This window comes from Polypterus senegalus, chromosome 8 (assembly GCF_016835505.1).
Source record: "Polypterus senegalus isolate Bchr_013 chromosome 8, ASM1683550v1, whole genome shotgun sequence".
Taxonomy (NCBI): Eukaryota; Metazoa; Chordata; class Cladistia; order Polypteriformes; family Polypteridae; genus Polypterus; species Polypterus senegalus.
In genome coordinates, this window is record NC_053161.1 from 18,793,432 (window position 1) to 18,810,616 (window position 17,185).

Here is a 17,185-nt window from a genome sequence, read left to right on the forward strand (position 1 = left end):
CCAGTCCCAAGCCCGGATAAATGGGAAGAGTTACGTCAGAAAGGGCATCTGGTGTAAAATTTTGCCAGATCAACAATACAAACTTCAACCAGATTGGTCAAGGCCCAGGTTAACAGCAGCAGCCACCGGTACTGTTAGCCAATAGGGTGTTGGCAGAAATTGGGCCACTGTTGGCCGAAGAAGAGGTGGGAGACGTGTCCAGAGGCAGGAGGAGAGGAGGAAAGTAAAGAGAGCAGAGCTGAGGGTAGGAACTTTGAATGTTGGCAGTATGACTGGTAAGGGGAGAGAGTTTGCTGATATGATGGAGAGAAGGAAGGTTGATATATTGTGCATGCAAGAGACTAAATTAATAATAATAATACATTTTATTTACTGTATATAGCGCCTTTCCCATGCTCAAGGCACTTACAGAATATAAGAAAGAATGGCAGGGTATACAGTATATAGCATTGTACAAACCAAATAAATAAATAAAGAAGATTAACACAGTGAATTCAGAGAATAAAAAGCCTAAGAGACAAACATAATTGAAGGTCTAGCACACACACATACAGGTTACATGAGCATCTTGACAGAGAGGTAAACTGAGAGAAGGGTAATAAAGTCAAGTAGAGCTAAAAGCCTTCCTGAACAGATGGGTTTTGAGTTGTTTTTTAAAAGAATTCATGGAGTCAGCTGATCTGATTAATTTTGGTAGGTCATTCCAGAGTCTGGGCGCTATACAGCTGAAGGCCCTGTCACCCATGGAGTGGGTGTGGATTAGTGTCGGGCACAACAAGATTGCCAGAATCGGAGGACCTTAGTGGGCGGGCAGGCACATAGTGATGGAGAAAGTCACTGATGTAGTTTGGCATGAGGTTATTTAAGGCTTTGTAGGTTATTAGTAGGATTTTATATTCGATTCTGTAAGACACAGGGGGCCAGTGAAGACGGAGCAGGATGGGTGTGATGTGCTCGCTGCTGCTGGTTCGAGTAAGCACTCTTGCAGCTGAGTTTTGAATAAGCTTGGAGCTGTGATATAAGATTAGAAAGGGCACCTGCCAGCAGCGAGTTACAATAATCGATGCAGGATGTGATAAAAGCATGGACAAGGTTTCTCAGCATTAGAAATGGAGAGGAATTGAAGGGGAGTAAGGCCAGGTGGATTCAAATTCATTGTATGGAATGGTGTAAGGGTTATTCTAAAGGAAGAGTACGTCAAGAGTGTTTTGGAGGTTAAAAGAGTGTCAGACAGTGTAATGATTATGAAGTTGGAAATTGGAGATCTGATGATGAATGTTTTTAGTACATATGCCTCACAAGTTGGGTGTGTGATAAATGAGAAAGAAAATTTCTGGAGTGAGTTGGATGAACTGATGGACAGTGTACCCATGGGACAGAAAGTGATGATTCATAATACATTTTATTTATATAGTGCCTTTGCCATGCTCAAGGCACTTCACAGAGTCTTAGAAAAAAAAAACAGCAGGGTATATGTAACATTGGATACAAATGTTTTTCTGAATAGAACAATGAAACAGATATAGCTTTAAACAGAATAAAGGACAATAAACCAGAGTAAAATACTAAATTCAATACTAAAAGAAAAACTTAACAAATAACCTAATTTGTGATATAACAGACACACAAATGATCCTGTGCACCTGGACAGAGAGGTAAACTGAAAGAAAGGGCAGAATGTTAAGTTAAATGCCTTCCTAAATAGATGAGTTTTAAGTTGTTTTTTAAAAGAATGAATGGAGTCAGCTGATCTATTAAGTTTGGGATGTCATTCCAAAGTCTGGGTGCTATGGAGCTGAAGGCCCTGTCACCCATAGAGTGCAGGTGAGTGTGAGGCACAACATGGTTACCAGAATTAGAGGACCTTAGTAGATGAACAGGAGCATAGTGATTTAGAAGATCACTGATGTAGTCCAGTGCAAGGCCATTTAAAGCTTTGTAGGTTATTAATAGAATTTTATATTCAATCCTGTGAGACACAGGGAGCCAGTGAAAGCGAAGCAGGATGGATGTGATGTGCATACTGTTGCTGGTTCAAGTAAGGACTCTTGCAACAGAGTTTTGAATCAACTGGGGCTGTGATATAAGATTAGAAGGGGCACCTGCACAATGATCGATGCTGGATGTGATAAAAGCATGGACAAGTTTCTCAGCATTAGAAAAGGAGAGGAATGATCAAACATGGGATATGTTACGGAGGTGAAAGTAAGAAAGTTTCTTAATGTGATTTGTTTGGACAGAATAAGAAGGGGAGGAATCAAAAATGGCACCAAGATTCCTTGCATCAGAAGAGTAACTGAGAAGGAGCTAATTTTCTTAAACAGCGCTTTAGTGCCAATTTGCAGGAGTTCAGTTTTGTTGCAATTTAATTTTAAAGAGTTCTGCTCCATCCAAGTTTTAATTTCACTGAGGCAAGTTGTGAGCTGAGAAAACTCTGATGAAGTTGCACTTTTAAACATAGAAATAGAGTTGAGTGTCATCTGCATAAAAATGATAACCCAGTCCATAGCTACAAATAATATACATATAAATACAGAAGAGAAGAGGGCTGAGGACAGAGCCCTGAGGAACTCCTTGTGTGACTGGCGCCGAGCTGGATCTGCTGTTGCCAAGACTAACAAACTCTTGCCTATCAGTCAGATAGGACTTAAACCACTGGAGGGCAGTGCCAGAGATACCCAGCATGTTCTCCATTCTGGACAGTAGAATGTCATGTCTGACAGTGTCAAATGCTGAACTGAGGTCTAGTAGAATTAATATGCTGGTCTGTCCAGAGTCTGCTGCCATAAGAAAATCATTAATTACCTGAAGAAGAGCAGTTTCACAGCTGTGCTGTGACCTGAAACCAGATTGAAACGGTTCCATCAAATTATTAGGGGTTAAGTAGTTGGTGAGCTGGGAGGCTACAACACGCTCAAGAACTTTTGAGAGAAAAAGTGGGAAATAGGCCGAAAATTGTTAAGATTGTCACCATTAAGTCCAGACTTTTTAACAATGGGGTTACAGAAGCAATATTAAAAGTGGCTGGCACAAATCCAGTGTCAAGGGATGTATTGATTATTGTGGTAACAGTTGGGATTATGGCATGAAGGCAGGATTTAAGAAGTGTGGTGGATGGGGTCCAGTACACAAGTAGTCGGCCTCATCTTACAAAGCAGGTCATTAACAAATGCCGATGTGACTGGTGAAAATTTAGCAAAGCAGTTGAATGTAGTGGGAAGACAGGGAAAGATGTAAATGGATGATGGATATATGTTAGTTGAATTATTTAGATCTTTAATTTTATTGCTGAAAAAGTGGAAGAATTTTTAACAGACTTCTGTAGAAGAGGTAATTGGGCCAAATACAGGTTGATGCAGTTTATTAAATATAGAGAAAAAACCCTTGGGTTATCATGGCCACTATTCTGCCATAATGTGGGTTCTTGGCTGCAGTTAGTGCATCCCTGTAAGCCCTTTGATGGTCAGAGAAAGCCTGGATGTGAACAGTGACACCAGTCTCACGTGACATTCTCTCAAGGCGTCAGCCAGTTGCTTTAATAGATCTTAGCTCTGAATTATACCATGGACCTGAACGCTTAAAGGAAACCTTGTTATGTTTTAAAGTAGCTGTTTTATCTAGTGCTGAATGAAGGGCTGAGTTATAGTAGTCAACAAGACTATCTAGTGTTGATGGAATAGGTGAAGACAGAAAAAGATCAGAAATGGATCCACCAAGAACAGAGGGACAGATATTTTTAAGGTTTCTGAAAGAAATTTGACATTTACAGGTAAGAGGAGGGAGAGGTAATGAGATAGTGAAAAGCACTGTTTTATGGTCAGAGAGTCCCAAATCACTGCTATAAGTGTTGCCAACAGATAATCCAGATTTACAGATCAGGTACAGTATATGACCACCAGAGTGGGTGGGAAAATCAACATGTTGTGTCAAGTCAAAACAGTCCAGTAAGGGTAAGAATTCATTTCTCAGTTTACATGTAGTAATATCAATATGGATGTTGAAATCGCAAAGAAGAATGCCTCTCTGGGAAAGTGAACTGAAGTGGGTTAATAATTCAGTCAGATCTGATTAAAAAGACGCATTGTACTTCGGGGGACAACAGACAACAATAAGACAGACAGGACCAGATTTTGTTATTAGCTTAAGAGCCAAACACTCGAAAGACAATGGACCGTCAGTGGGGATTCTTTTGATGTTTAATTTCGATTTAGCAATTACTGCAACTGTTCCTTCTTGTCTTGAGCTACGAGGCTCTGTGAAGTGAATATATCCGGGCGGGGTTACCTCCATGACATATGTAAAATCATTTGGTTTTTGCCAAGTTTCTGTTAAGCAAAGCAAGTCAAGGTTTAAGTCTGTAATGAATTCTGTTAGCACCAGTGCTTTGCCATTAAGAGATCTTGAGTTAAACAGTGCAATATTAGCCAATGTGGGTTCATTGTGCGCAGATCCAGGACCAGAGTTTATTTTAACATATTGCAGATTAGGCACACTGACACTCCTGTTTCCAAAGGAGTGAGTAGGGTGACATGATCCTAAGCAAATGTTGCCAGTGAAGTTTTCATTTGCAGCCCGGCTGTGGTGGAGACCTGACCCCTGATGTAAATATTTCAGGCACCGCACAATACCATTGTCTTTTAGGATATTCCAGTCTGACCATTTGCTCTGGACAAACTTTTTAATATGAAGGAGTTTGTCATGAGAGCATTTTAACATAGTAGAGAACAATACTTATCTTATAGTAGCAGAGAAGCAGCATAGCACAGCAGAAAAGGTGAGATGGCAAATAGCAGAAAAAGCATAGTAGGAGATATTACAAAATGCACATAAAGATACCAAAATTCGGAGGTTCCAACATACAGCCACATATATAGAATGCTGGGTACTACAGGTGGGATCGCTCAGAGCAGCATCCAGCTAGGTGTAAACCTCAGATCATTTCTTAGTTATTAAGCACATATACAAAGAATCGAGAGCAATCCAGTGTATAAAATTCCCGGTTCATAGATTGTCACGGTGCAAAGAAATGTCCACAGGGCTCGTCCAGTGTGCCACAGAAAGATACTGTTGTCCCAGAGGCTGCAAACCCAGTCAAGACAAAGTCCATAAAAATAAATCCAAATCAACACAGTTCGAATCAATTGCATCCATGAACTATACATACAATAAAAAGAAAGTGAACAATTGCAAAAAGTTTAGGTTTAACACGAAATTTAACGAAAAGTGTTGAGAACAGGGAAGAGCAGCAGCAACATGCGTGTGCCAGCATCCTCTCCACCGTGTACATGTCCATTCATCAGCCTCTCAAAGTACTCTTTCCATCTGCTTCACCCTCCTTGCTTGTGAGTATTTTCCATCTTTATTCTTTATCTCTTTCAGATTGGCTCTTCTGCATAGGATATAATCTATCTGTGTGGACATGTTGACAATGGATTTGTTGGTAAAGGGAACAGAGGAGACGAGGAGATGATGGGTAGGTATGGTGTCAAAGGGAGGAATGAAGAAGGTCAGATGATAGTGGATTTTGCAAAAAGAATGGACATGGCTGGGGTGAATACGTATTTTAACAAGAGGGAGAAACATAGGGTGACGTACAAGAGAGGAGGAAGATGCATACAGGTATATTTTATGCAGAAGAGTCAATCTGAAGGAGACTGAGGACTGCAAAATGGTGGGTGACGTACAAGAATGAAGGAAAATGGACACAGGTAGATTATATCCCATGCAGAAGAGTCAATCTTAAGGAGATAAAGATGGAAAAACACTCAGAAGCGAGGAGGGTGAAGCAGATGGAAACAGTACTTTAAGAGGCTGATGAATGAAGATAATGAGAAAGAGAGAGAAGGTTGGATGATGTGGAGATAGTGAATCAGGAAGTGCAACAGATTAGCAAGGAGGAAGTAAGGACAGCTATGAAGAGGATGAAGAATGGAAAGGCCGTTGATCCAGATGACATACCTATGAAAGCATGAAGGTGTTTAGGAGAGATGGCAGTGGAGTTTTTAACTAGACTGTTTAATGGAATCTTGAAAGTGAGAGGATGCCAGAGAATCATGAATTAAAGAGGAAGAAAGTATTAGCTCACCTAACAGGTCTAAAAGCCAAGATAGTGTTTTTACAGGAGATCCACTTATTAAGCAAGCAGTTTCGGTTGCAAAGAGACTGGACTGGCAAAATACTCCACTCCAGCTATACAAAGAAAACTAGAGGTGTGGGAATCTTAATTCAGAGAACAATTTCATTTGTAGTATCTGAGCCTGGAGGGTGATATGTGATGGTTATGGGTAATTTATTTAATTGTAAAGTGATTTTGATAAATATCTATGCAACCAATGTGGATGAAGAGGTTCCATCCAAAATGTATTTCATCCATTTCTAACTAGAACACTCATAAAATTATAATGGCTGAACACTTTGTGTTTTAAATCCAGATCTGGATAGGTCTTCAGCTTCAGGGGTGACAGCATCTAATATTGCAAAAACAATTACACAGTTTTTAATTGATCATAACATATCAGATTTCTAACTCAATACTTAAGAGCATAATACTTATTCTCACCAGTACATAATTGTTTCTCAAGAACTGATTATTTCTTTATATATAACCACTTCTTGCCCACAATTAAATCTTGCAAATACAACAATATTTTTATCTCCGACCATGCCCCTCTGATGATGGAGCTCTCATCACTATGTCCCACATATTTATCTCGCTGTTGGCATCTTAACCCCCTGTCATTAGCTGACGAGAACCATATAGAATTTATATTCAAGCAAATTGATTTTTTTTAGTGACAAACGCATCCTCTGAGGTTTCTGCAGGAATACTCTGGGAAACTGAAGGCTTTCTTAAGAGGACAGATTATTTCACATCTTTTCCACAAAAATAAATCGGAAACCAAAAAGGCATCAGAGTTAATCAGTATTACCAGAATAGATCAAGAACATACCAGGTCTCCAAATGAGGCACTTTTTAGGAAAAGACAGACTTAGCAATCAGAACTAAACCACTTGACAACAAAAGAAACAGAATAACTCATTTTTAAATTGCGACATCATTACTACGAATACGGAGAGAAGGCTAACAAGATCTTTAGCGCAACAAATCCATAAGCAGGAAGTTCACAATGCAATATCAGTAATCACTATCACAGAGATAGAGTCATTGGCCATGAAAATATAATGCACACATTTACAGACTACTATAAGTTGTTATATTCTACTCAGTTTTAAGAACTCAAGCCACTATCTAATGCACTTTTTGATACATTACGGATACCACAGCTAACTAAGCGCAGAGGAATTGGATAAATCTCTGAAATTATCAGAATTACTAGACTCAACAAACTCACTTCAGAGTGGATAAATCATTAGGTCCTGATGACCACCCTGCTGAATTTTATAAAATAAAATTCAGTTAAGTTAGCTCCCCTCTTATTAGCAACATTTATAGAAGACAAAAATATCTCATCAAACTTTTTGCCAAGCATTACCATTTTTCCTCAGAAAAATAAAGACTTACTACAATATGCATCATACAGAACAATCTTACTTCTGAATAATGATGTTAAGATACTCTTCAAAGCCCTAGTTAAAAGAATTGAGAAAGTGTTCCTTTCTTTAATATCACAAGACCAAACTGGATTTAGTTAAAGCAGACATTTGGCTTCCAATCTTCGACACCTATTTAATGTAATATATTCACCCACAAAGTCTAACACTCCAGAGATCAATTTATCTTTGGATGCAGAAAAGGCATTTGATATGGCTGAATGGGATTACCTGTTGGATACTTTGTATAACTCTGGGCTTGGCCCAAACATATGCGTAGGGATAAAACTACTGTATACCAGTCAAGAAGCTTCAGTTTGTATTAACAACATTATTTCAGACTACTTCAAACTAGAATGCGGTACTAGACAAGGATGCCCCTTGTCACCGCTCTTATTTGCAGTCGCCATTGAGCCACTGGGTATTTACTTTTGAAATGATAATCAGAGAAGGACTTGAACAGAACATTTCACTATATGTAGATGATATGGTACTTTATGTATCAGACCTACAAAAGTCTGTGACTATAGCCCTAACAGCACTAGCAAAATTTCAAAGGGTATCTGGACTTAAAATTAATTTGAACAAAAGTGTGCTCTTTCCAGTGAATTTTCTAGCAAACATTAGATTGTACATCTTCCCTTTTATCATTGCAGACCAGTTTAAACACCTGGGGTAAGCATCAAAAGTAAACATAATGGTCTTTTTCAACAAAACTTTGCTGTTTGCATGGATAAAATTAAACAAGATGTGCATAGATGGTCTACCCTCCATCTTACTTTAGCAGAAAGAATGAACATTGTGAAGATAAATATCCTCCCTAAGCTTCTGTCCCTATTTCAGAACATCCCCAAATACATTAACAAATCTTTTTTTAAGAAATTAGATTCAATCATAACCTCATTTATTTGGAATTCAAAAAATCCACGCAATCAAAAGGCGACCCTATAACAACCTAAATCAGAAGGCGGCATGGCTCTAACTAATTTTCAATTTTATTACTGGGCGGCAAACATACAAGCTATAAAAACCAGGACATTGACACAAACAGATGAACACACACCAGCTTGGTCTGCAATAGAAATGAAATCTTGCAGCACTTATTTATATTCATGTTTGGAAAACGTATGGGATTAAATCATTTAGAGACCTGTATATAAATAATGTCTTTGCATCCTATGAATGATGCCCAGTTTTCCTCACCTCCCACCTATTTCTAAAAAAAAGATATTGATCAGTCTTGGGGACTCAAACAGCATTTCTATAATATATAAAAACATTTTAAAGTATCTTCATTTTAAAGATCCCAGAGTACAGTGGGTCAAGGATCTCTTACTCAACATTTCAGAAATGGAGTGGAAGGCAGCCACACACAGAATTTACTCTAGCTCCATGCAGCACATCTACCTTGTTTGAAACTGTCCAAGACAGGGGTCTCCAACCTTTTATCCCCTGAGAGCTACTTTTACAAAATGAAAATGGCCGAAAAATATCTTGTTTTCTAACGTTTATTCTAATAGATTATTTCAATCCAAACAAACTGAATAAGCTTGTTTTGCCTGAACATTTACAAAATGTTGGTGCCCACAACTCATTTTGCATTAAAACATCACAAATAAATATTTAGTTCACCTACAAGTGCATTGTGTATGTCTGTATTTATTTTCTAGTGTATCTCACACTATTGAATTAAAACATGAATGCTGTCAAAACAAAACAATGCAATTACAAATACACAGATATGACTTATTCATTTGTCATTTTGTTACATGTCACTGTTTCACTTTATTCACATGTCCAGTTGCATGTGTGATGTGTTTTTTAGTTAGTCAGTTAGTCAACAAGAGAGGTGTATGGTGGAGTGAAGCCACTTATGTTCACTCTTATGGAGTCATTTAAATGTTCGTCTGTCAGTCTTGTTTTGAACTTTGATTTCATGACATTCTTGTCAGAAAAGGCAGACTCACAGAAGTATGGAGACCCAAACAAAGCAGACATTTTCAGAGCTGCTTGGTGAAGATTCCTATAGTTACCTGGCTCTACTAAGTTCCAGAAATGATGAGAATGCTGTTGAGACTTTAACTGCACATTATTTTGAAGGTTTACTAATATATAAAATCCAATGTCTGTCTGTCTTTCACGAGAGAACTACTTAACAGATTTAGATTGGTTTTTCTTTCTATAATTTGCTTAAACATTCCGGTTGATTTTGCAACTTCTCTCATTTCGCTATGTGTCACAGTTCGGTTGCAGCACCAATTTATTTGCGCGAATCCAAGAAACATGCAACGGGCCAAAGGGGCAGGGGGTTTGGGTGTGTGTGAATGTGCTCTGCTCACTCACTCCTCAGCTCGGGGCATGTTCCTTAACTCCGTTTAGTTAGCGAACGAGAGACCAACTTTGTTTGATATTTAAAATAAAGTGTTACTTAGGTCTTGATGAGTTTGAAAAGATAGATTGCAATTCAGATTGTGGATCGTGGTTTTGTGTTAAAAGGATCGTGATATGATTTTTTGGAAAGATCACCCACGACTAATTTGACTAATCAAGTTTTCAAGTTTATGTAGGATTCATTAACCCTTTGGTGAGCTACATGGAAAGGGGTTGTGAGATACCAGTAGCTCGCGAGTGACGTGTTGGAGACACCTGGTCCAAGATGATTCCAGGGCAAAATTCAACCTGCAAACGTTGCAATCAAGCCCCAGCTTCACTGGGTCACATGTTTTGGACATTTATCAAATTAACATCATTCTGGACAAAAATTTGTAAATGCCTATCAGACAGCCTTGGCATCACAATCCCTCCTAATCAACTAACAGCTGTGATTGGTGTACTCCCTGATGGGTTTAAAGTGGAGGAGGACAAACTGTAATTGCCATTACTTCACTACTAGCACATAGACTTTCTTGCTCCTCTGGAAGTCAGTGGGTAACTGATGTTATATACTATTTGAAATTAGAAAAAAATTAATTCTCACTTAGAAATCTGTTAATTTTTAAAACCTGGCAGGACCTAATCAATAATATTTCAGAATAAGTATTTATATTGTGGGGAAAAAAGACTCCTTTCTCTTTCTACTACTCTTAGCAGTTTTGCTCTGGCTGTTGGCCTTCCTCTCTTTCTCATGGATGGGGGCTGATTTTACTTTACTTTAGTTTTGTTAAGTTTGACTTGATTGTATGGAATGTTATATGTTTTTAATAGATTCAATAAAAACTAATATATATATATATATATCACTTTATAATAAGCAGTACCTTATCTCTTTTCTCCCTTACCTTGCTTTACTCAGTAATATACTGAAGGCATGCAGGTATACATGGAACGCACACTTCATTTAAACACTTTCAGGAGGGATACAACACTTTTTCAATGACATATAATGGTACCAATAAATCTGTCTATGTCTGTCCATTGAGATCCTGAAGTGGATCGTTGTATGGTGGGTGCGACAATTTGCTGTATCAGTACATGCTCCCAACCTCTTTCTCTCTCTGCCCACCTGAAAAACTTTTGGCAGTGTGTTCACATACTAGAGCTAAAGTAATCTATCCAGCTAATAAGCATGCAAAGATACAAGAACTTCAAAAATAATCAGTTGCATCTATGCTGTTTTCCATGTCATCACTCCATGGCAAATCCACACAAAATACCTTCTTGTTTCAATGCTGCTTTTTCCATCTTACAAGTAACTTCTGACCTGGTAACTCCTTTATGGTAAGGTATTACAATGTCCTATTTGAGACAATGCAACAGGAAAGATTTATAAAGAATTGGGGCATAATCCCATTTGTCTATTAGGAATAATGGTCCTAAATTCTTGCCTGCTGATAAAATGTGAGGATCACTTAAAAAAAATGCTAATTAATTGTATTCCTTAGAAAAATATTTAAACTGCCCAATCTGAATACAGAACACTGGAACTATGGGGGAGTAGTATTATTCAATCCCCAGTTTTTTTTCTGGACAAGGCAAGACTGTAAACCTACTGAATCTAAATGTCTCAGCATACATTTAATTTCCTCACTGAAGTATTATACCCAAGACATTTTATTCTGGGTAGGGCTCCTCTGTTGGCTTCTGCTGCATAAAGTGGAAGGACAACATGTATGATTTCTTCTGTAATTTATTTTTCAAACTTAGTGCCTTCAGCCATAGACAGCAGATCTCGTTATGTGTCAGTGGTAGGTGAAGATCAAAAGATGTTCTACTGACACATTTTAATAGTCATCATATCTTATACTGAAAGCATTCCTGACACAGGATATGCTTTGTGTTTTCAAAATACTGTAGCAACGTTTACAAGGACTACAGTAGATTTCACAACTCATAACTGGCTTGTACTACTTAGCCTTTACTAGAAAATAAATTAAACCAGAAGTGTAAACACTATAAAATATATATATATATATATATATATATATATATATATATATATATATATATATATATGTATTTTTAACTATAACTCATTCTGTTCAATACATTAATATAATACATATTACAATACTAAAGTGGAAATACAAAGAACATGTACGACCAAGACTATGTTCATATGAAGAATCTATCTTCATGCTTCACCTGATGACAATCAGCATACATTTTGGATATATGCGAAGATGCATTTGCTTCTGTGATTCAAAAGAATATTATAAAAAAAATAATAATAATACAGCGCATTACGTTATACACAACAATCCACTTTACAAAATCGAATAGAACATTGTTGAGAGGAGGCTACCAAAGTTCATAATGCAAATGTACATAGATGCACACTGATGATAAAAACTGATAAACATCACTTTTTTCATTATATAGAGTAGAACTTCTAGCCTTTTAGTTTTGCAATGCTACTTGTCAAAACACCCCAATTAAAGTTTTTTTTTATTATATTAACAATAACAGATGTATGCCTTCTTTTAGGTCTGAGACACTGAAATAAATGCTTCCACTTAATAGTGTTGATTGCTATTTCTGTACAGTGCCCTTTTCAATCTTCTACTTACCAGAACACCTACAACAACACCACAATCCTGAAAATGTTCCTTTTAACTTTCAAGTGTATGGTGAAGAAGACATTAAATGCTATTATTTTGCTTCAGTACTTGATACTGGAGATCTAAGAGGAGTACGTGGCATTATGAAAAATGCCAGCAGCCAGTTGCATATATTAACCATTTTCAATGTTCACAAAATATTGCAGCAAAGCTGTTTGTATTTTTATTTCTGTGTATCTTGGAACCTCTGCAGCCAACAATTCAAAACCAAAATGTAAAAGTGTAGAACATAACACAAATGTTTAAAACGAGTGCTATTGCTTAAATGAATGTTACTAAATTTAATGATTACATAACAAACAGATAAAACAAAAACATGGCATGCCTACTTAATGCAACACTAGAATCCCAGGCACATATAAGCACAGTGAAAGAGTGCTCTGAGCAGAAAGCTTGTCCAATTAACAAGTTGTTCACTGCTTTTAAATCAAATACATAACCATACATGATGGAGACTCAGAACACTGGAGTTATGTGGATATTCTAGTGTTCTGCATTCTCTGAAATGACAAAATGATTAATAAATAAATTTAACATCAAGGAAACTAACAAGGCTCCAGTTTCCCAGTGAACCTGCTTGGAATAAAGTGGGTCTGGAAGATGTAATCAGTTTTTATCCAATATCAAATTTTTATGCTGCAAATCAGACTTGTATACCCTTTACTTGAATTCACAACACAAGACTCCAGCCAAGTCCCTGTTCACTGCCATTTCTTTAGAAAATAAGTTTGTTTGCAAAGCAGTCACACTAAGGTTTCATTTTTCTCCTCTGTTTATACATACACCTCACATATACAGCAACTCAACATGCATGCTTCACTGCAGTCCCTAAGACTAGAATCAAATTCATGTACTTTGAGCAACACTTTTCACAACAAAATCACACTAACACGAGTACATATTAAGAAATAATAGTTATACTTTCATTGTAATTACATAGCTTAACAAATGCAAAGCTGAAGAATGCGGATTTAGCCTAACTGTTCTTTCATGAGAGTGCAATGCTTTGGAATGACATGTATTTTAAGTGAGTGAAGAGTTTAAGTGGAGTTCTGGACAATGGATATAACGAAGGATGGGTGTCTGCCAAAAATAAAATAAACCTCTAAGGGAATGCTCGCTTTTCTGTAAGTAACATAAACATCTGTCTCTGAAATTCAGACCATAAAGGAGAAATCATCTGGGCTTAAGCTGTCAATTAAAATCAACTAGTGCAAACAGACATTTTCATAAAAAAGAGTGACAGGAAAATCACCAACTGAAAAAAATGAAATCTAAGCCAGTTAAAACCTTTCATATCAAGCCACTAAATCTTGCTTTTCTTAAGAGTTATTGGCTTATTAAGTAATTTGAAATAATTATTTAGTTTATTTTAAGTAATTATGTTAAGTAAATTTTGCTTTGCTTACCCCTCTAGCAGATTTTTTTTGCTAAATAAAAGCAAAATAACTTGCATTTAACATTATTTTTTTCTTTTTCTAGTTTCACTGAAAAAGCCTGTATAGGTTGTGTGCTGAACATACATCATTATAGCCATGAAGTGTAATTGATTATTCAATACATCACTGTGGTCTGTGTATGTAATAAGTTTTGTATTTATATATAACCTGCTCCCATGAAACTCTAGCAAAAAAGGGTGAAGCTCCCAGTTAAACATTCACTAGGTTATGGTACCAAAACGGTATCATCCTAAAGTTATAGAAAGTGCTAACCACACCATGACACTTGAAAAATCCAAAATCACTGCAACCCTATAAACTTCCACCCTTCAAACTTCTCTTTTCTACATGCTAATGGAGCACTGGGAGTGCTTTATCTAACTGCTGCATTAAACTCTGTTGACTTTTTGATGGGTTTTCCCAGCAGAGCATGAAGTGGAATATATGCCAAATGATTCTTGAATACAAGCGAAGTATAAAATTATTGTTACATTCACAATGAGTCTTTGATGCAGTTATTTTGTCAACATTGCATTTCCCAAAATTAAGACAGGTCCATTTATGTAGCTAATGTTCCCTGTGTGATACACAGGGCTTTACTATTTGATTACACTGTACATAATGTATTATTTCTGTTCCTTCTATTTCTGTAACATTATTCTTATAATTCAATATAAAAACATTCAGCAACTGAACCTACCACTAAAGCTCTATTTTCCCTAGCACTTAAGCTTTTGCCACTATGCTGAACACCCCAACAAGCTAACACACAACCTACTATTTATTTTAATAATGTCTTTGCATCCTATGAACAATTACACCCCAAATCAGAAACTTTGATAAACTAAATCTGTCTAATTTTACTCACCTCCCACCTATTTCTATTCCAGAAGAGATATTGATCAGTCTTGGGGACTCAGACAGAATTTTTATAATATATAAAAACCTTTTAAAGTCCTTCCTTTTAAAGATCCCAGTGTACAGAGGGAAAAGGATCTCTTACTCAGCATTTCAAAAATGGAGTGGAAGGCAGCCGTGCACAGAATTCACTCTAGCTCCACATGTACAAAGCATTCAATTATTCAACTTAAAATGTTTTATCGAGCACATCTATCTTGCTTAAATTTGTCCAAAATGTTTCCAGAGCAAGATTCAACAAGCAAACATTGCAAATGAACCACAGCTTCACTAGGCCACATGTTCTGGGTGTGTACCAAATTAGCATCATTTTGGACAAAAAATTTTAAATGCGTATTAGACAGCCTTGGTGTCACAGTCACTCTTAATCCATTAACAGTTGTGTCTGGGGTACTCCCAGACAGGCTTAAAGTGGAGAAGGCCAAACAAACTGTAATTGCCTTTACTTCACTACTAGCACGTAGACTTGTCTTGCTCAAGTGGAAGAATTCTAACCCACCTCTTTGAAGTTAGTGGTTAACTAATATTATATACTATTTGAAATTGGAAAAAATCTAATTCTCACTTAGGGAGTCTTTTTTAAAACCTGGCAGGACCTAATCAATAATATTTTAGAATAAACATTTATAATGGGGGGGAGGGGGACTTCTCTCTCTCTTTACTACTCTCAGTAGTTTTACTCTGGCTGTTGGCCTTCCTCTCTGACTTGACTGTATGGAATGTTATATGCTTTTGATAAATTAAATAAAAGATAAAAAAAGCTTTGTTTAGAAGCACATTAATGACAACTATATTAACATTTATATGTTGAAGATTACTGATAAAACATATGTATGTTTTTCAGAAAGTACTCATTACTTTCCTAAAAAAATATCTCCAGATGCATCTTTATTTTAGCCTTTACAGAAACAAATGGCGAAATACAAGCGTTAAGGCTTTTGAAATGCAAAGATGTAAATATATACTGGTTTACATATTTTCAGGTAACCCTAATGAAAGCTTACACATCTGGGGTTTTTTTTATAATTTTAATATTTACGAAAATAAATAATCCAAATCACTTAAATTTTTCAAATAAATGTACATACCCAGTAGCTAGACTGACATCACGTAGCTTTGAACCCAGTTTACGTTCCTCATAAACGTAAACTTGGCGTTTCTACATTATTTGCTTCCGAGGGACTCGCCTTCGGGGTAATTTAACGCTAAAACAATACATAAACCAAATGTTTTCGGAAATAATCGATTGTTTATTCGTGTAAAAATTCCCTGCTTATTGAAATGTGTGCACAGACAAAGTCGTACATAAAAACCAACAAAAATATGCAGTGATCAAACATCCCTAGACATATTTTGCTCACAGAAGTTCCGCATGACAGAAAGGCGTATCCTATACATACATTTTACTTAACCAGGAGCACAGTGTGTATTCCTTTAAACACATACATTTATTACGGCTTGTGTAACTGGACATATGACAGTACTAATTTGTTTTTAGCATGAGGACAAGGCAAGCGTAAAACTCTTAGGGACTGTACTTTTAGGACATACATGAAACTGATAAACACCGTAAAAATGACATTGAGAAGTTATGTCTGTAGCTCTGCGAGTGACAGTGGGTACAAATATCCTTGACGTACAGAAGTGTGCATGAACTGCCGGCTGTTGCCTGAGGAATGTCTTACTCAGTGTAAGTAGCCCGGCTTTCTTTAAGCCGGCGCACCCTGCCTACGTGCTGGTAAAGTAAGTGACAGGTCTCTCCGAGTACATGCAAACATGCCGCTACCCGCTGAGTACCACTTTACCAGGTGTCTCCTTTCCGTAACTGAGTCTTCAGCAGAGCTGCAATCTCAGTTCGTTGAGTATCCACATCAGCCGCTCCTCCCTCCGCCATGTTTACCCACTTGATGCCCGTTGCATTGTGGGAAGTCAGTTAGAGGCCGGCGTGCGGATGAAGCCTGCGAGATGAAAAGTAATTGTTGCTCGAGATACTGCCCCCTTGCGGTTAGAGGACCCATTCACCGGGATAAAAACAATACAGTAATGAGCGCGATGGTGTAAATTGGCCGTTGGTTACACAGAAGCCACGGTTCGTACCTTAATTGTAACTCCTTCTTACTTTATTCGTTTTTATAGTATATGTTTAAAGTGTTGTACAGAATGATGTGCTACTGTCTCAGTTTTCGTTTGTTGACTCATTGTGTTTTTTCCATTTTCATC

At 37.1% G+C, this 17,185-nt stretch overlaps 1 protein-coding gene across 5 annotated transcripts in view; it reads right to left on the reverse strand.

The window, feature by feature from the left end:
- Positions 1-16,873, reverse strand: part of LOC120533831 (ubiquitin carboxyl-terminal hydrolase 15-like) — a 209,991-nt gene extending 193,118 nt beyond the window's left edge. For all 5 annotated transcript variants that reach the window (XM_039760853.1, XM_039760850.1, XM_039760849.1 and 2 more), the window contains exon 1: positions 16,771-16,873. In XM_039760853.1, the coding sequence (XP_039616787.1) occupies positions 16,771-16,859 (89 nt within the window). In that variant the 5' untranslated portion in view covers positions 16,860-16,873. The remainder of the gene's footprint in view (positions 1-16,770) is intronic.
- Positions 16,874-17,185: the final 312 nt, after the last annotated feature.